General features: G+C 39.3%; 1 protein-coding gene across 2 annotated transcripts in view; it reads left to right on the top strand.

The window, feature by feature from the left end:
- GXYLT1 (glucoside xylosyltransferase 1) overlaps window positions 1–17164 on the top strand; it is a 51644-nt gene extending 34480 nt beyond the window's left edge. For both annotated transcript variants that reach the window (XM_070370623.1, XM_070370622.1), the window contains 3 exons: window positions 1986–2109; window positions 2318–2490; window positions 11333–17164. In XM_070370623.1, coding sequence (XP_070226724.1) covers window positions 1986–2109; window positions 2318–2490; window positions 11333–11494 — 459 coding nt within the window. In that variant the 3' untranslated portion in view covers window positions 11495–17164. The remainder of the gene's footprint in view (window positions 1–1985; window positions 2110–2317; window positions 2491–11332) is intronic.
- The last annotated feature ends 3879 nt before the right edge of the window (window positions 17165–21043 follow it).

Below are 21043 nucleotides of genomic sequence, written 5' to 3'. Positions count from 1 at the left end.
AAGTAAAATTTGTTTCAGTCATTTTCCAGATTTTGTGTATGTGTGTATAGTCACTATATTTATTGCATCCTGAGAAATAAGGTAATACAGTTACTATAGTAGATTAAATTTAATTTAAATATTTAGTTTTTTCCCCTAGGAATTCTTACTTTTCCTTCTCAAAGGATAGATTGCTCATACCTCCATTGAGTTTATTATATATATCAGTATTCTTGCCTAGAGAATCCCTTAGACAGAGGAGCCTGGTGGACTGTTGTCCATGGGGTCGCACAGAGTCGGACACGACTGAAGCGACTCAGCATGCTTGCAAGCATTGGAGAAGGAAATGGCAACCCACTCCAGTATTCTTGCCTAGAGAATCCCGGGGACAGAGGAGTCTGGTGGGCTGCCGTCTATGGGGTTGCATAGAGTGGGACATGACTGAAGTGACTTAGTAGCAGCAGTAGCAGCAACAGCAGAATAGCTTGTAACAATTGTTTTCAGACTATCTGGAGATAGGATCAGTGAAGAAGGAAAGTGCTTTTTTAAACATTGTTTGCAATCTGTCATGAGCCAATGGTTTTGTAAAAAATAATATAAATTACTTGGAAAATGTTAAAATAAATAGATATAAAATTACTCTGTTAAATTGCTATAAAAGTTTCTAAATCTTACTCTCAATTTCTGTACTTAAATCTCTCAGAGGATATGAAAAATTCACTCATCAGCATGTTGCAAACTATAATTTGAAAAGTACTTAGTTTAAACCTGGAGAGTTTCCAAGAGTCAAATTTGTATAAAAGACTTAGTATTCAACTCCACCCCTTTTCACCCCAGATTCAAATGATCCCCAGCCCTCTTTCAACTCTGTTGTTTCCTTAGGTATCTGACTTGGAGTTTTAAAATAATGAGCTATGAGTAATTCCATAGAGGCTGAAAAGGCATCTGATTAAATTCAGTATCTATTTTTTATTTATCAGTTTCAAGTGGTCTCTTTGAAATGCCAATTATAAAGGATTAGCAGATCAGTCTAAGAATCATAGTGATCATGGTGATAAGAGCTAACCAACACTGTGCCAAGTACTGCTCCTGTGTGTGTGTTAGTCGCTCAGTCATGTCTGACTCCCGGAGAAGAAACGGCAACCCACTCCAGTACTCTTGCCTGGAAACTCCCGTGGATGGAGGAGCCTGGTAGGCTGCAGTCCATAGGGTCGCTAAGGGTCAGACACGACTGAGCGACTTCACTTTCACTTTTCACTTTCATGCTTTGGGGAAGGAAATGGCAACCCACTCCAGTGTTCTTGCCTGGAGAATCCCAGGGAGGGGGAGCCTGGTGGGCTGCCATCTATGGGGTCACACAGAGTCGGACACGACTGAAGTGACTTAGCAGCAGCAGTAGCGTATCCGACTCTTTGCGACCCCATAGCCTATAGGTTGCAAAGCTTCTCTGTCCATGGAATTCTCCAGGCAAGAATAATGGAGTGAGGAGACATTTCCATCTTCAGGGATCTTCCTGACTCAGGGATTGAACCCTGGTCTCCTGCATTGCAGGCAGATTCTTTGTCGTCTGAGGTACCAGGGAAGCCCCACTGCTTCTAGTACTTTTCATTTATATATTAACACCTTTAGTCTTCAACAGCTGTATTACAAAGACATAGGTACTGTGTCTAGATATATGACATAGGTACTAAAACTGTGCTTTTTAAGATGAGGGTACAGTCATATCACTGGAACCACCACCTCCTTTCTCTTTCCCTTTTCTTCCCGACTTCTGTTAGTTTCATCATGGCTCTGTACAGCTTCAGATATCTTTTGTTATCTGTCCAGTTGAGCTGTTCGTTCTTCCTCACATTTAGGTTTATGTTAGGGTCACACTGTTTTGTAACAAAAGAAGTTTGCACATCTGTTGCTCTGTAACAGTGGCTAAGGGAAGAATGAGGAGCTGTCATTATGCTGCCATTTTTAACCTGGAAGTCTGAGAAATTTGTTAATGTATTTACCAACAGAATGATATGACCACCGTGCGACTACGATGGGGAGATATACTGATGCCGTTGCTTAAAAAATACAAACTGAACATTACATGGGGTGATCAAGATCTGTTGAATATCATATTTTTTCACAATCCAGGTAATTTAAAAAATTTCTTTTATTCTTTGTAAAAAAGAAAAACATAGTATTTAGTCAAAATTGAAAAAAATGCATTTATTTGACTTTGGCTTATATTAAGTTATCACTCTTTATGTTTAAGACAGAGTAAACTAAGTTTAAAATCTTTGCAGAACGTTAATTCTGTGGAATTAGTGTGTGTTTACTTCTTTGTTTTATCTTTGCATAGAAAGCCTTTTTGTTTTTCCTTGCCAATGGAATTATCGACCAGATCATTGCATATATGGAAGCAATTGCCAAGAAGCTGAAGAAGAAGGAATCTTTATTCTCCATGGGAACAGAGGTGTTTACCATGATGATAAGCAACCAGCATTTAGAGCTATTTATGAAGCACTGAGAAATGTAAGCTCTTTTTTTTTTGAAGTGTTTTGTGGACAGACTCCCTGGTTTACAGAGAGTTTGCATATCCTTTGCTCCAGTTCATCAGTATAAAGCCCACCACGCCCTCCCCTCACAGCTCTGGCACTTGGTGTCCTGCTGGAAGGAAGGGCACTGCCTTTTGCCCACTTACTGACCTGTGCGTTATCAGTATGAGCTCACTGATACTATTCTTTTCAGCAAATTATAATCAGTGTTCAATTTTATTTATATTGATGCTGAAGTTGTGCCAAATTTGGCGATTGGGTGCCCCTTTTGGCCATCTCTTGTGCTTATGTGACACATTCCCATCATTATTTTGAGTGCCTTCTCAAAGAGGAGGTACAAGCAAAATATCCCAGGCTTATCTTATTATGCCTTCCCTGCCCTCGCCCTGAAATTAGCTGTCTCTCTAAGGAACTCTGATGCTTATTGCTGCAAAGGTGTCTTCCCTTCCAGGCCCTTTCAGCAGCAGAGCTGGGAAATACAAAAATGCAAACACACACACACACACACAGTCCTGTGCTCACACCAGTCGCCCAGTTTCATTCTCCCAGGCTCCTTCCATTCCTCTTCTACTTGGTTTCTGTTTTCTTCCAGTTAGAATCCCGGCTCCAAACTAAAACTTTTCCTCTGTTGCTTAATGCTATAATACATTTAAAATAATTTCAATAACACTCCATTTGTACTACTCTTCCCCACTCCTCTCCTTGAAAAACTAGCCGGCTGTAAGCGTTCAGTTTGTTTAGAGTCCTTCTCCCGCCCTCCCCACCCCCAGATGAGGGTGTATGTTCTGTACTGTGTTCAGACGTGATTTGCGTTAGTTTTTTTCTCCTCCTGTCAATGTCTTTATTTATTCATTTGAAATACTGTTGGATTCATATATTTCCATATGCTTTCAGTTACAAGTTTTTTTCCTCATGTTTGTTGATTTAACTTTAATTTTTAAGAGCTTAATTACTTTTTTGACTGTGCTGGGTCTTTGTTGCTGCACGAGGGCTTACTCTGGTTGCAGTGAGTGGGAGCTGCTCTCTAGTTTCAGTGCGTAGGCTTCCCCTTAGAGTGGCTTCTCTTGTTGCAGATCACAGACTCTAGAGCAGGGGCCTCCGTAGTTGTGGCTCTTGGGCTTCGTTGCCCCATGGCATGTGAAATCTTCCAGGACCAGGAATTGAACCCGTGTCCTGCGTTGGCAGGCAGAGTCTTAACCACTGGACCACCAGGGAAGTCCTAAGTTCAGGTTGATGTGAGGAATATTAATGTACTTCAAAAAGTCAAAGCTGTATTAGGGCTTACTCAGAAATTGTTCCTTCCGCATCCTTCTACCCCAAGTCCCAGCCCCAGTCACCAATTTCATTTTCTGGTTTGTCCTTCCTATACAGATGAGTAGATACACGTATGTTTTGTAAGTCCCCTTTTCTTACATGAAAGGTATTCTTCATCTTTATTTGTTCTTTGCTTTTGTTTTACAATATTCTGTAAGTTTGGACATTTATAAATATCTTCCTCATACCTTTTTAACACAATTGTATGATACTCCACTTGGTGCATGTACTAGAGTTTATTCAACTAATCTCTTATGTTTGAACGTTTTGGTATTCTCCAACATTTTGAATAAGAATGCAGCAGAATTCCCTGGTGGACCAGTGGTTAGTACTCCATGCTTTTACTGCCAGGGCTCTGGTTAGATCTCTTGTTTGGCGGCAGTAAGATTCTGCAAACTGCAAGGTGGGCCAATAAAGAGAGAGGGGCAAAGAGAGAATAAGAGAGAGATAGAAAAGAAGGAAAGAACGGAGGGAGGGAGGAAGGAAGTAAAAAGCAATATATTAAGTAGGATAAATTCCTGGACATGAGATAATTTTATTTGAAGTTACTGCCTGTTTCCCCTACATAGGGATTATTTGCATTCCTGCCAACAGTTCATGAGGAAGCCTGTTATGCACAGGAGTGGATTGTCAACCTTGAAAATTTTTTGCCATGCTCCATAAGTGAGAAATGGAATCTTAGTTTAAATTTCACTTTCTCTTGTGAGTGAGATGAACATCTTTTTATATATCTAACAGTTGTTTTTACATCTTTTTGGAGTGAAATTTCTTTCAGATCTCTTAGTCTTCTATTGATTTTTTAAAATGACTTTATTTTTAACATATTTTATATGCCATCCTTTTCACTCATAGTGTAAATTATTCGGTGGTTTTTAGCATATTTACAGAGTTGTACAATCATCACCATGTGAGACTTTCATACTTTACTTCCCACCTCCCCAGCAGTTGCTGCAAGTTCTTTGTGTATTAAAGATATTAATTCTTTTTCTGTTATATCTGATGTAAATATTTCCTCCCAGTTTGACTTTGTTTATGGCATTTTTTGTCGTTCAGAGTTGTTTTTTTAAAAATTTTTGTGTAATCAAGTTTAAAACTTAAAAAAACAGTCATAGTTAGAAAGTCTTTCCCTACCTATACTCAGTTTACAGAAAGGTTTACCTGTATACTGTTTCACTTACTACGTTTAGTCTTCTGCTTGGTTTGGAATTTACTCTTGAGTAAGGGATAGATCTGATTTGATCTTTTTCCAAGTGGCCGTCTTGTCCCAATTATGTTTATTTGAAAGGTTATCTATAACCTGAAGATTTGAGATACTGACTTTATCATGTACTAAAGTTCAGAACTGGACATGTAACAACAGACTGGTTCCAAATAGGAAAAGGAGTCCGTCAAGGCTGTATATTGTCACCCTGCCTATTTAACTTATATGCAGAGTACATCATGAGGAACGCTGGGCTGGAAGAAGCACAAGCTGGAATCAAGATTGCTGGGAGAAATATCAATAACCTCAGATATGTGGATGACACCACCCTTATGGCAGAAAGTGAAGAGGAACTAAAAAGCCTCTTGATGAAAGTGAAAGAGGAGAGTGAGAAAGTTGGCTTTAAAGCTCAACATTCAGAAAACTAAGATCATGGCATCTGGTCCCATGACTTCATGTCAAATAGATGGGGTAACAGTGGAAACAGTGTCAGACTTTGTTTTTTGGGGCTCCAAAATCACTGCAGATGGTGAGTGCAGTCATGAAATTAAAAGATGCTTACTCCTCGGAAGGAAAGTTATGACCAACCTAGACAGCATATTAAAAAGCACAGATATTACTTTGCCAGCAAAGGTCCATCTAGTCAAGGCTATGATTTTTCCAGTGGTCATGTATGGGTGTGAGAGTTGGACTGTGAAGAAAGCTGAGCGCCAAAGAATTGATGCTTTTGAACTGTGGTATTGGAGAAGACTCTTGAGAGTCCCTTGGACTGCAAGGAGATCAAACCAGTCTATCCTAAAGGAGATCAGTCCTGGGTGTTCATTGGAAGGAATGATGCTGAAGCTAAAACTCCAGTACTTTGGCCACCTCATGCGAAGAGTTGACTCTCTGGAAAAGACCCTGATGCTGGGAGGGATTGAGGGCAGGAGGAGAAGGGGACGACAGAGGATGAGATGGCTGGTTGGCATCACTGACTCGATGGACGTGAGTTTGGGTAAACTCTGGGAGTTGGTGATGGACAGGGACGCCTGGCGTGCTGCTCATGGGGTGGCAAAGAGTCGGACACGACTGAGCGACTGAACTGAAAGTTCCATTTGTGATTTCTGGATTTTCTTTTCTGCTCCACTGGTCTGTCCATTTGTGCACTAACACACACTGTTTTCACTATGAAGTCTTTGTGCTGTATTTTAATACCCTGTTCACATCCTGTCCTTTTAGTGTCTTCCTACTTAGTGTATTTTTATTTTTACACAGATACCAACACATTTAACAAAAAGTTGTTTTTTTGTTGGGAGTGTGTCATCTTCACATGTTGACTTAGTGACTGCTGACGTTTTGATGGTGTTGAGACATTTTAGGAACAAGGGTTGTCTTTGAGTTGTGTCTTTCAGGAATGTTGAATAGATCTCTTCATACTGTGGATTTTGAACATATCTTAAGTCTGTTCTGTTTTCTTTGTTGCCTTTGTAAATGAGGTTTTCTTTTTTAAGTACTAAACTTTATATTGAGTTTGGAAAAAATGATTCTGGCCCTGTCACCCCAGACACCTGTTTCTGTCTCTTTTTCCCCTTGGTCTTAACAGTCCACTTTTATGTAGCTGAGGTGGATTGACAGGGAGAGATGATTGTACTTCACGTGCCTGTAGACTGATGCATGAATCAGGTCTCTGAGTATGTTGGGGACCAAGACTTGGGGCAAAACCAAATAAGGGTTGGATTTATGATTTTGCTTAATGAGCTGTATATCAGGCACTATCCATGCAGCTAATTCACCGATACCTGGGGAGAGGTTATATGTGACCATTCATCTCTCAGCGGGTATGTTCACTGTGCTGCTGGACTGTGTCTAATCGTATATGGATGTGAAGACAAATACCAGTAACAGGAGTGCTGGTGTGGTCTAAGTGTGGGGATCAAAAGAGCTGATGCCCCTATTGGCAAGAGACTAAGCATTTGCTAATGACTGATCTCAGTATTTGCTAGTACAGTCTCATTAATAGGAATGAGAATAAAGATACTGAACTCTAATCTCCTGAGACACAGACTGTTTTAGGATGTGGAAGAGTGCAACAGCTGTGCCCCAAAGGGCCAGGGAAGGCCTCATTGATGAGGAGGCATTTGAAGTGAACCCTGAAGAATGAGTTAAGAGTTTGCCAGGTAAGCAGGCAGAACCAATACTGCCTGAGAAAAGGTCTTGCTGCTGCTGCGTCGCTTCAGTTGTGTCCGACTCTGTGCGACCCCATAGACGGCAGCCCACCAGGCTCCCCCGTCCCTGGGATTCTCCAGGCAAGAACACTGGAGTGGGTTGCCATTTCCTTCTCCAGTGAATCAAAGTGAAAAGTGAAAGTGAAGTCACTCAGTCATGTGGGTGGTGAAAAACCCATGAGGAGGTCAGGAGTTGAGCTGTTTAACTGGGGTGATGGGTGGAAGTAGGCAGTGGCTGGACTGGGCCAGACGTGGTGACGATGTGTGCTGTGTAAGGTGATGATCTGCAGTACAGGGAGCTGAAGTTTTCTCCTGGAAATGAGTGTTGCTCACACTTGGTGGTAGGGAAAGTGCTGATAGCATTGTAAGCTACAGTTTTAGTGTTTTTCTAAGTTTCTTAATCCTATAAGCCTGAGAGATAGGGTTTCTGAATAATCAGTTTATCATGATACAGCTACACTCACTGAAGAATTATAAAATTTAGTGTTGATGTTCATTTTCATGTAGCTGACCTTGTATGCCTTCAGAATCAACATTATATTTTAATAATGCTTTATTATGGCTTGTCAAGAGGTGATAAAAATAACAAAAGGTACTTTTGGAGTTCTGAGACTTTGCAGGGTAGAAAAGAAATGCACTCCTATAAAAATGTGATTTCTTTGTTGCCCCCGAGCATTTTAAAAAAATCCATTATTAAGGAATTAAATCTTACTAGTTTTATTTGATCTTTTCTTTGATCTCTTATAAGTATATACTTAAAAAAAAAGCTGAGTATTTGTTTTAAGCTGATTAATTACACTCGATTTTTAAGAAATAAATCTTATTTTAAAAACTGTTTCAAACACTGAAGTAATTAATGACTAGTGGTTGTTTTCGGTTTGTATTAATTAGCCGTATCTACCCAGTTTTCAACTTAATGAAGTTAATCAGTCTTTTTGGTGCTTGGTTAGTGTTTTTATCTTCTCTTATCTATTATTCAATGGAAAGTATAATTTTTAAAAGAATTACTGTTCAGACAGAGGTATTTATGCAAGTTTCAGAGAGAAGCTTAGTCATAGCCATTGAATGCTATGAACCATAAGGATGTGAACAATCTGTAAAATGTGAATGCATGGCTATGTCTGCCAGCAAATCAGGTTTTACAGTCCATACATAATTGTTAAATATTAGTTGTTGAGTGAATACAAATACTAAGATTAAAAAGTGCAGATTCACAGTGGGAATAAAACATTTTATTGCTCTGTTAAGTATTTTTTGCTTCCTGTATTTCATTTGAATTATTAGATTTTGTGGTGTTTCTCTGTTAACTTTGATTTACCTCACACCCTTCTTGTATCTGCATGAGATGCAGTAGATTTGCAGAGATGCAGGGGACTTGACATCCTCTCCTGCACAATTTTCTTATATGTAGCTGGCACTTGGCATCTGAAGGCTTGAACTGCCTGCCATTGTACCTGTATTTTTAAAACATGTTCTGTTTTTTGAAAATGCCTTGAAGTATCTCATTGTGGGCATCATAGCATCACTGTTTACTCTCTGCTTTCAGCTGACATTCTTATATATAAAACATGACCTTCCTAAAAGTTTGTGTGCTGGGCACAGTGCCAGTGAAGAGGGAGTGATTATCTGTGTGAGGAGAGTTTCTTGGAGGAGCTGACATTGGACTGAGCTGGAAGGACGAGTACCAGGCAGCCAGGAAAGGTGTGGACAAGTCTGGGTAGCACACAGTAGGGGAGGAGGAGGCTTGCAGTCAGGTGAGGGCACTGTAGCCTCTGGGCAGGTGAGCCTCTGGATGCAGTGTGGGTGCACAGCCCTGGGTGTTTGTGGAGTCTGCCTGGCGGAGGGCATGACTGCTGGCTGTGTATGTACAGGTGGGCATTTGGGGGTTTCTCACCTTCTTCTTTTGGAGAAGGCGATGGCAGCCAACTCCAGCACTCTTGCCTGGAAAATCCCATGGACGGAGGAGCCTGGTAGGCTGTGGTGCTTGGGGTCGCTAAGAGTTGGACACGACTGAGCGCCTTCACTTTCACTTTTCACTTTCATGCATTGGAGAAGGAAATGGCAACCCACTCCAGTGTTCTTGCCTGGAGAATCCCAGGGATGGGGGAGCCTGGTGGGCTGCCGTCTGTGGGGTTGCAGAGAGTCGGACACGACTGAAGTGACTCAGCAGCAGCAGCAGTAGCAGCACCTTCTTTAAAGGTCAAACTTCTTGTGGTATATGGTGGACTAAAAGAGCTGTAATCCATGGGGCACTGTTTTTATTTCAGGAAAATATTCATCAAAAGACCTCCCCAGTGAAGAAAAAAAATTTTAACCACAAACACTGGGATTTAAAATCACAAGGAAATGAACTGAATCTCAAGTATTCCCAGGAATTAACTTTTAAAACACCTTTGTAACATTTTCATTTTTAGTCATTGTAGAGTAGGAAAAAGACCAGTTTGGTCTTCCCAAATTCCCTATTACTTCCCTATTACTCGCTTCTCAGCCACAGTTGTCTAGGATGTTTTTGTACACAGTGAAATGTTACCATACAGTGTCACTTCATACAGGTGTTACACCTTGAGGAAGGTTACCTTCTTCAGCATGGCTGCTCCTTTTAACCCCAGAGGAATGTAGACATATCTATATACAACACACAACAGTTGCCCACTGTTAACTGAGCTTCATCTTTTCAGCAGAGTTTTTGAAACTCACTTGGCACAATTTCATTTGCTTTTTTGTGTAAACAGTGCTGTGTGGTTGTAAAGCTCTTTGCAGGTGGAATCCTGGCTTAGCCACTTAGAGCTTTGTAAGTGGAAAAATTCTCTCTCCCTACCTTAGTTGCTTCATTGTAAATTGTCATGTTTCATAAAGTCAGTGTGAGGCTTAAATGCATTACTACATATAAAGCTGTTAGCCTGATGCCTGGTGTGTAGGAAGTGCTTTCTTTTTAACCAGTCCAGCTTTCAGCAGTTTCTCCCAGATTCCAGAGTGCTGGCTGTTATTATTTTCATTACATTTCTTCCTAGTTAAGCCTCTTCTCCCCTCTGCCTTTTTTTTTATTATTATTTTTAAAAATACCTGAAGATATTAATCTTCAGTATATGGGATTAGGTTTGAAAAAATTACCCAAGAGGGAAGGTTTCATGCATAATGATCCTAGTTTTCTTGCATAGAGGCACCAGGGTGTAGGATCTCTGTGCAGCCCTATCACATCAGTGTTCTGAATGAGCATTGAAGTTCAGCCTGTTCTCCGTAGAGAGGCTGCAGCTTCCTACAGACTCACTAATTGTGATTCAAGTGGTGCTTCCATTTCCTCTCCCTCTGTGGCAGAGTAGTAAACCTCAGGTCATTTGCAGTCCTCCTAGATTTCAGGTTCTGAATTTCCTTTAGAGTCTTCCATTTTTTACTGACGTCAAAATTTCCTGTAAGATATTTTCAAGCCTCATCAGTCTTTCTAATTGTGGTTGCAAATAACAAAAAGGTACATGGCCGAAAATACTAAGATCTCAGCTTTTTTCCCACTTACTACTACTACTGCATTGTTTTCCAAAATATATTTCTTGAGATATGAATACATTTTGTAGTGAAAAAGGATTCTGAAAGTACATTTTGGAGTTAGTGGCCAAACAACATTCAGCAGGTGCATCTTCTGTTTTAATAGTTTCTCACGTGCCCCTGTGAATTTCGCTCAAGAGTGCATGGTGTTTAGCAGTTCTCACACATTTATCCTTGTGCAGCTAGGGGTCTTTGGGAAGCCCTGAACTGTGCTCTCTTTATCTCACTCCTTTCCAGTCCAGCTTCACCAGTGTTACCGGAGTGATTTTTTGGCTTTTATTAGTCTTTCTCAGCCCCTTTCAGACTGGTTGCTTGTCTTCTCACAGTTGTGAGAATCTCTGGGTCTTTTCTGCTCTTGACCATGTCCTTGCCTTGACACAGGGTTCCCCGCCTCCTCCCTCCTCCTGTGAGATGTCTTCTATTTAATTCATTGAAATTATTTGTTGGGCACGTGCTTTCTATGAGACTTTAAAGTGGAGACTGTTGATACAAAGTTGATTGAAGAAGTTATTGGGAATAGAGTTAAATTTTTATGTATATCTTTGTCTTTTTATCTCTAGTGTTCTTTTGAAGATGACAGCATCCATTCCTTATTAAAGCCATTAGAACTGGAACTACAAAAGACAGTGCATACATACTGTGGAAAAATTTACAAAATATTTATCAAACAGCTGACAAAAAGCATACAAGATCGTTACGACAGACCGCCAAAAGAAAGGTGATTCGTGGTGACTGCTAAATCAAATGAATTAAAACAACAAAATATCAGAGACTATTGTGAAGGAATAGTCTTAGATGAAGTTTTCAGGAAGAAATTACTCATCTTCAGTATAATTTTTTTCCTGAAGAAGTTAAATGAGCTGTATTTTCATGTAATGAAGAACAAGTTGAAGTCTTGGACCTCAACAAGAAGATATTTTTGATCTCTGATGTTTTATAATGTTATCTGGTATCATTCCAGTATTGACAAAAATCTTATTGAATGGATATAGCCTACAGACTTGGGTTGACTCTTAACTCTCAAGTAGGTAAGAGTAGTAGGGATGTATGGATGGAGAAAATGTACCTCATACACAGTGGAAACACTCAAACTGTGAGTATAGCAATAATCTTATGTCAGCACTAACCTCACTTTAAATGTGTGAGAAAAAAAAAGTTGTTTACAGAAACAGGAAAGGTTCTGTTTCTAAAGAAATGTGATGTAACTGATGTCACTATCGACAATCTGTGCGTGCCTTCATACATTTCATCTCTGTTTAAAATATTTTTGTGACAATCATGTTTAAAAGTGTTTTTAGTTTATATGTAAGCTGCACATTTACGACTGAGCTCTATAAGAAAAACAGTGAAAGTTTGGATTTTTTTTGTGTGTATTTGTGAAATGTAGTGTTTTCATTTCTATGTGCTTAACTGTCTTGCCAAAAGTCAAATCTAAGATGATTAAGCAAGTATTTTAGGAAAATTTTTCTATCACTTTAAATGAAAAATTTCAGCTTTACTGGGCATTCTGGAAGCAATAAATAGGCAGATAATAAAGTGAGAACCTAACAAGCTTACTTACGTGATGATGGAAAATGTGGTGGACCAAAATATGGAAGCTATGTCTTCTGTGAGCAGTGATCAATTATGGTTACAGTGGAGCAGGAAAAAGCGGTCCATTGAAACCTTTTCCCTTCTACCTCAAAGTGGCTTTGCAAAATATCTTTGAAGAAGCAAATATACGTATACAACCTTAATTTAAGTACATTAGAAAACTTTCATGGATGATTTGGCTTAAGATTGTCACATCTAACTGTAGAAAAAACAGTTTTGATTTGGTTAATGTGCATGTCCTCCTTTTTTTTGAATGTCACTTGAGACAGCTATGTTTTTTATCTTAACAGTAAGAAAAATATTACTTTTCTTAGTGTTTTTGACCTTTAACTGATATAACTATAGATTCTGAGTACTTGGCATGTACTGTGCTGGGGCACATGTCTCTTTACCAAGTACTATGAGGTTAACTTCTTTTTCTCCTTTTGATATTTTAATACTTAAATAGAGAAGAGAAAATCATGAAGGAAAACTGCCACTCTCTGGTCGTTTATGAAGTACCTAAAATAGTGGTGACTGGCTTTATGAAGACACAGTGCCCTCTGTGGGGATGTGAGAGAAGATCTGGCCTCTGGTGCAGTTCAGTCAGGGACAGATTGAGAAAGGAAGGTGTAAGAAAGACGAATCCGAATTTGACAACCAGCCCGGCTCTCATGGGACAGAAGCATTTAGGGAATGCCACAGTGAACATGAGCACTCATGAACTTGTTGATTGTTCAGACTGAATTGGCTAAATAAAAAATAGGATCCCTAGAATTTCAAAGTTTGGAGCAGATAGGATCATTTTTAATGGCCCCGGAGGAGCCCCTTGGCTGCCTGGCATATTAGGCTCTTGTGGGGACCTTGATGAGAATGGCCTGGGCTTCACCTTAGATGACCCTGGTATGCCATATCCAGATGGATCTGCACATTACACAGAAGTGGAGAGAACAGTACAGTGTGGGACTCCTTGTCCAGATTGAACACGTCAGTGTTTTACCACATTTGTGTTATCTGTCCCTTTTTCCTTTGCTGATGTATCTTAAAGAAAATGCCAGTCATCATGTTATTTCACCTGTATAAACACTTTGCTAACTGCAATGACATTGTACCCCCTTTGGCTTCAGTTAATATCAAAGGCACATTTCCCTTATGATAAGAGTGCAAAAATAAGTCACCTTATAATTCTATTTTTAACAAGCACCTCAGATGATTTCGGTGTCATTTAGTTTGGGAACCACTGGAAATCATTCTGCCAACTTGAAGGTTGAAGTTAGGACCACAGTTCTCAGCACAGTTGGTGGATTATAAATGTGATTCTGAAATGTTAGTGGAAGTACTTGGGGTTATTTACAAAATATGAATTTATATTATTAGGAGGTTTCTTAGGTTTAATTTTCTCAGTGAACAGACTCTTAGCCCCATGGGCTCTAGTATGATTGAGACTGGGTAGAGTGTGTCATAGTTTAACTGGACTGTGTGCTGTGGTCTCACACATGTTGTGCCTTATTTATACCATCACACACTCTCCATTGTGGGGTCAGTTGGAAGGTTCTTCACTTGGTTTATTCAGTCCTGACCTAATTTTAGCATTTTACCATAAATTGGGTTATGGTGAAAACTCTCCACTGAGGGACTGTTTTTACCTAAAATTTAGGATATCACAGAAAGTCCTTAACAATATTAAAATGAATTTTCTGAATTTATCTTTAGATAAACTTTTTCCTTGAGAAGTTTCAAGAAATACAGTTTCTCAGCATTAGTGAGGTTAAATTCAAGAGCAGCTTAGAGAATGTTTTATATTTCTTTCCTTAAGACAGTATATCTATGCAGTGTATTTGAATTATATATTCTTTGAGTCTATGTCTTAGAAAAATTTTGACCTCAGAATTATCTCTGGGCTACAGTGTTACCAAAGTGAAATGACTTTATAATGTAGTCAACCTTCATTTATATGAAGTTGCCATATTAGAGGAAAAAACCTTTAGAAAATATGTATTGTGATTTACATTTTAAGAAAATACATATTTTGTTTTTTCCCCCTGGGAAGAGTAGTTCATAATGTATATACAGTAACCTGGTTATCTCTGGATACTTCAGAGCCTGAAACAGTTTTACTGCTTCACTGCTCTCTCATTTTGCCTCAAGTCAAATGTTATTGGTATAAAGGAAAGAAAACCAAACTGAACTGGATCTACATTCTCCTCTTGGTTAGGGGCCAGGGCATATCATTCACCTTCTCTGTACCCTAAGTTTGCGAACAATCAGCGTGCCTTTCCCGCCTCACAAGACTCGGCAGTCATGGAGCTGTGAGACCCAGAAGAGAGAATGGGTTAGCTGCGTGGCTTGCCTCATGCCCCTCCAGCCTTGCTGCTGAAGTTCTGGGCTGCCCTGTTGCCTCCTGTACAGATCATTCTGTTTTAGACTGAATGTTTGCTGACGTGCATTGTATCTCCAGTGTGAATTTGCTTAGCTTGTGTAAGGAAGAATTTTTAAGGAAGAGAAAGCAAAGAAAAGAATGATGTAAATGAATGATTAGAGGAAGAAGGGAAAGAGAGGAAGTGAGAAAAGTGAGGAAGTAGAAGGGAATAAGAGTGAGAATGGCCAAAGGCAGAGAAAGAGAAGAGTGGCTAAGAGTGGGGAATAGGGAAGGCAAGAGGGAGGGAAGTGGTGTGGGGACAGTCACTTCTGAAGCGGCAGCCCCCTAGCCTGTACTGCCGTCAGCTTGCCTTCCTCTGTTTCAGTTCATGGCCCTGCGGGGTCAGGCGTTCATGGAAGGGGCAGCCAGGCTACCTCTGTTGAATTTGTTTGTTTGATTTGTTGATAGTAGAGTCTTTCCCCAGTTACTCTGCTCACTGATCATTTAGTGCTATGATTCTACATTGTAGTTTTTTTCTTCTTTTTATATATTGGATCCCAGTTTGTGACCTAAGACCTGTGGAAACAGGATGACAAATATCTTCTTTTTTGACATCCTTTAGTCCTCCCAGATAATGGATTATGCAGGACTGACCACATAGATCATACAGGAGGTTAGAGTGGAGGGCATAACCTTATTAGATCTGAAGGGGGCCCAGGAATCTATCTGGTTTTCTCAGATGATACTGATAGGAGGCCAGGTTTGGGAACCACTGCCCTGCCTTGAGTGGCAGTTTAAACCACACATCACATCCATTGATTCCTCAATAGGCATACTTCCAGGTGGAGTGTTAGGAAGGGATTCAAGAGAACAGGAGACAACAGGAGTACATTAAATGGGAAAACCTTAAAAGAGGGTAGTCAGTGTCTTCTTTTTCAGAAGTTTATATTGTAAGGAGTAAACATCTTAGTGTTAATCTGTAGCTATTTAGCAAGACCACTAATTTTTTTCTTTTACTTTTTGATTTTGTAAACAGAGAAGGAAAGTAGGGGCACACTGTGTCAGGAAAGGTAGGCGCACAGTGTGCCAGTGTAGGAACAGTTGTCAGTTTATTAAATGTAACTTCAAGTGTCTTAAAACAATTGCCTTATTGCATTTTAATCTTTAATAAAAGTAGATTAAATAATGATTAGTACTGTAACAGTTATCCTTTTATACATTGCCAAAGCAACCCTTTTTTGCCTATTAAAGCCTGGCTTAACTGTCCTGATGTTTGTTGTTTCTTGATTCACTGAACATGAAACTAGATTTTTAAAACTAAGTTATATGAACTTAAAGCAGGTGTAAAATGTGGTGCAAGAATTTTTTTAACTAAAAATGAATATGATGTTAATTTAGATATCTAGCAATTACAGAATTATGAGAAGAACATGGAATAACATGTTGAACTAGGCAATTTAAAACTGATTACAAATCAATGTCAGACTTACTTCTAAATGGAAAATATCTATTGTCACCTCATTTCTACCAATAATTCCAAATATCTAATGGGGTTATTTTTTAAGAATTTTCTATAACTCCAGTTATCAAACAAAAGAGAGCCTTTGGAAAGATATGGAGAGAAGAAGGAAAATCTCTCTCACTTCTAATGCTGTGAATGCTATTTGGAAGGTCTGGTCAGACTTTTTAATACAAACTGAACTGATGTGAAGCCTCTGATGATGTGTAGTTTACATATACCGTCTGAATTTGTAAGCATATTCAAATATATAACAGCATAGTAAGTCCTTGTAAAAACTAAAGAGAAGCCAACAGTGTACCTTCCATTTAAGATATAAGTGGACTTTGACTATGATGGAAAATAGCTGTTTTCAATCTGTGTATAAAATTTCTTCAGGGAATATTGGGGTGTTATGCAAAAATAATTCAGGTCTTGCAGCTTTGCTGTGGACTGTGTCATCCATTTCAAAGTCAACAGAACACACGTGCACCACATTCACTGCCAGTGTCTGAGGGCTGGGCCAGTGGCTTTTGATGGATGTTGTAACAGAAGATCTGTGAAGGAGATGGTGGTTTGCACCTGTTCCTGAAATCAGAAACTGGAAGGTGTTTCCATTTTTCACAAGTCTTTGCATAAATGTGTTAATATTTTGGGTAGTAATGATTCTAAAGCTGCAAGAAGGCATTTTGCTATACTGTGATACATAGCGATTACTACTCTTAAACCGCTTTTTACCTTAAAATATTATGATTTTAGGATAAATTGAATATCCTCCTCCAAGTAGTTTGTGTGTCTTGACATTTATTAAAGAGAAGGTGAGTGCAAGATTATAGATTCAGATATAATGTGAGAATAATGGCAAGTTGCTTTGTTCTCTTGGGGGGAGTTCATATCATCTTTTTCACTCTGTGGTGTTATTAAATGAACATATACTCAATAAATGTCTGATTTCTTCAAATGATGTGTCTGAATTATTCTAGAAGGCTAATACCTGTTGATGTACGGCAAAAAACCATCACAGTATTTTAAAGTAATTATCTTCCATTTAAATAATTTTTTTAAGTTATTTTGAAATCATTAGGCTTGGGAAACTTGATAACTAAAAGTTCAGGCAGATGGCAGTTCCTGGATTGACTAATTCAGCAACTGGACAATGTCATTGGAAACCTAGGTACCTTCTGTCTTTACATTACTGTTCTCACCATGTGAGCTAGTTTTCCCCCCATGGTCGCCAAATGACAGCCAGCATTCTGGGTCCCAAATGACAACCAGAGGCAAAAATACATCTTTTTATAAGAGGAAGGTGCCACCTGTCCCCGTTCACTTGCCCTCATAGCCATAGCAGTGGCTGGCTGTGTCCAAAACCATTACTTTTCAAAGAGAATGAAACTTGAACGGTTCGCTCAGATCTTGATTTGCCCCAGACTTAAACATAGCCTCCCCTTGAAAAATGGCTACTCACAGGAAGGGAAGAGGAAGTAACATCAGGGTTCTGTTAGAAGTCTGTGGGGTAGAGGGTAGATAACAGACCTACATGATTTTACTGGCCCAAGTATTTCTTAAAACTTCCCAAAGGATCAAATTTCAGATCTAGAGAAGAGCACTTTTCCTGTGCCGGAGTGTAATTGTGCTTTAATCGGTCTCTGTAATGTTATGATCCAATAGTTCTCAGGTTTTTACATATTTTATTATTTATACTGTGATTTTCTGGTCACAAATGATAGCATAAGCATAAGGGTTTTAAAAGATACTGAGGTGATGAGTACTTACAAGAGAGTTAAAATCAACTATCTTTTGTTTTAAATCATTTATGTTACACAATGTCCTTTTTGAAAAAAATTCAAACAGTACAGAAGAATTAAAAGTATACGAAGTAAAAAAAAAGACTCCTAACAAGCCACCCCTGAGAAGATTTAGTGTGTATCCTCCCTGTCTTGCTCTGCACGTTTACACATGAGGCACCCACACTGGGCTTGCTGCTCCAGTGTCTGACAGCTTGCCTCATTTCAGATTATACATTATAATATCTTGCCTTGATACATTAGACCCACCCTATTCTTTAGCTACATACTATGTAATAATAGTGTACTTAAGTAGAGATTAGCCTATGGACTTCTGAAGTATGAAACCAAAAGTAATGAGTTTTAACTTGTTAGGGGAAGTAGTCATTAACTACTTTTACCATTTTTCTAGTTGTGATTTAAGTGCATTAAGTGGAAAGTTTTTGTAAAATAAATAATTTGTAATATACAATAGATAATATAATCAAAGTAAGTAATAGTTACATCTTTGTGAGACTGACATGTCTAAGTGCTGTTACTTCGGGGTTATTCTTACACCTTTCCATTCTTTCTTAAAAAGACATTTTGAATAGTAAAGTTTTAAAAAATTTGTGAAAATTAACAAAATTTGACCATCAATTTTACTTATGCTTTGTCTACTGTTCTTTAGCATTTAAAATATTTTAATAGGGTCACTTAACAGGTTAAAAGAGGTTTTTAATCTGTTGGAACAGTGTTGTCTGAAAAATATAATACAAGCATGTATATAATTAAGTTTTCTAGTAGCCACATGAAAAGCAGTAAAAAGCACTTGCTACTAATTTTAATAATACATTTTGCTTAAGTGTATCCAAAATTTTATCATCTGGGCATGTAGTCAATATAAAAATATTCAGTGAGATCGTATTTTTTCCATAGTGTACTAATAAGCATGTGCTTATCACATACAGCACATCTCACTTCAGCTTTGTCACGTTTCAAGTGGCCACTTGTGGCTCGTGATTAACGTATTGGACAATACAGCTCTACCAGAGTGTAAACTCTGGAGGCAAAAGTCATTTCTTTTTTCAAGTAGTGTCTGTCACCATGACTGTACATGGTAGACACAGATTTGCTCAATATATTTTAATTGAGAGATGTTTTATAAAACTTTGGAGGTGTTTTGTAAATTGGTATGAGTTTGAACTCTGGCCATTTTATTTTTAAAGACAATAAATAAAATTCTATTTCCCCAAAATGTATACCCTCATGGATAGTGAGGGAAGTTAAACCAGAAAAGGTGAAAAAATTTTAGTCTAATTAAAGTGTGTATGTCTGAGATAATGAGAGGAAGCTCAGTGCTAGCAAGGTTGTGGTGTCTACTGCACAGAACTTCAGGTGACAGTGTGAGGTCATATGATTCACATACCCTTCTGGTCCACTTTTTGGATCATTGATTATTCATGCACACATATTAATCTCAAATCTGTATAAACCTGAATCTGCTCCGGTAGATTCTGGCTTTCCTATGTTACTATGCTGCTGCTGCTAAGTCATTTCAGTCATGTCCGACTCTGTGCGACCCCATAGACAGCAGCCCACCAGGCTCCCCAGTCCCTGGGATTCTCCAGGCAAGAACACTGGAGTGGGTTGCCATTTCCTTCTCCAATGCATGAAAGTGAAAAGTGAAAGTGAAGTAGCTCAGTCATGTCCGAACCTCAGCGACCCCAGGCTCCTCCGTCCATGGGATTTTCCAGGCAAGAGTACTGGAGTGGGATGCCATTGCCTTATACCTCCCATCTAAAGCCAGTTCTTTGACTTTGCACTGGATTTGTCATGAGGCTGCTGTTAGCATGTGTGTGGTGGTGAAAGGTACCCGCTCTGCCAACTGTCACCCTTGCAGTGGTGCTTGTTGCAGAGTGCGGAGAGAGGTGGATCGCTGCCTTCTCCCTGGGGCCCTCCTGGCGGCCCATAGTTCATAGGGTTGCAGTCAGACACAACTGAAGCGACTTAGCACGTGTGCCCACCTCTCTCCTACTCATCTCTGGATTTGTTTTTATATTTTAAATTTCTGGTGTTTTCTTTCATAGCATCTTGTACTCATTTTAAAAATGCACTCTTTTCTTTTTTCTCCCCAAGGATGTTAATGATTTTGCATTATTCCAATCACAGAGTTTCTTTCTATTCTTTGTTTTGGTCTGCCTCTAATGTTGGATGTCTGGTGATTGTAGTTAATATTAAAGTGCCTAAGAGCTGAGTGGAAGCTCTGTGTGGGTGGGATTTATTATCTGATGGGCTTTACTATAGGATAATCTGTGCTGTTTTATTGGGAACTCTTGATTCTCTCAGTATCTATAGGTCTTTTTCTTGGGCTGCTCAGATGCCTCAGAAAGGAGACCAAGTTTATGTGGTTTGAGCCTGCATTCAATTATGAGAACTAAGGAGGGGAAGGGGGATGTTAGCTATCATTTAATTCACCTCCCCCTCTTTTTTTTTGGTAACGTCAGTTGAGGCTAATGTATCCAAAGTCAGAGATTTTTATTTTTTTAAAAAATTCAAACTCTAGCCAGTTAAACTCCAGTCTCTGTGGAGGAATGGTACTCACTGTACAGAGGTACAGGGTTGGGTGAGGTTGGCGGGGCTGTCTAGCAGCGGCAGCTAGCTCTCATTTGTTGAGGTCACCAGTGCCCCTACGTTCAGTAGAAACTTGTACTCCAGTTCCTGATATTTCTCCAGGACTCTGATTCAAGTGGCTTATTCCTGTGCTTTCCCCATTTCCTGCTTGTGCTGTGTGCTAAGTTGCTTCAGTCGTGTCTGACTTTGTGACCCGCCAGGCTCATCTGTCCATGGGATTCTCCAGGCAAGAATACTGGAGTGGGTTGCCATGCCCTTCTCTAGGGAATCTTCCCAACCCAGGGATCAAACCTGTGTCTCCTGTGTATCCTGCATTGCTGGCGAATTCTTTGCTGCTGAAACCACTAGGGAAGCCCATTTTCTGCTTACATTTCAGCAAAGAAAATGGTCAGCAACTCCTCGTCCCTTTACTTTTCAGCTTTCAATTTTTCGTTGCTGCTCTCAT

Source organism: Bos mutus, chromosome 5, assembly GCF_027580195.1.
Source record: "Bos mutus isolate GX-2022 chromosome 5, NWIPB_WYAK_1.1, whole genome shotgun sequence".
Lineage (NCBI taxonomy): Eukaryota > Metazoa > Chordata > Mammalia > Artiodactyla > Bovidae > Bos > Bos mutus.
This window is presented reverse-complemented; position numbering and strand designations above follow the sequence as displayed.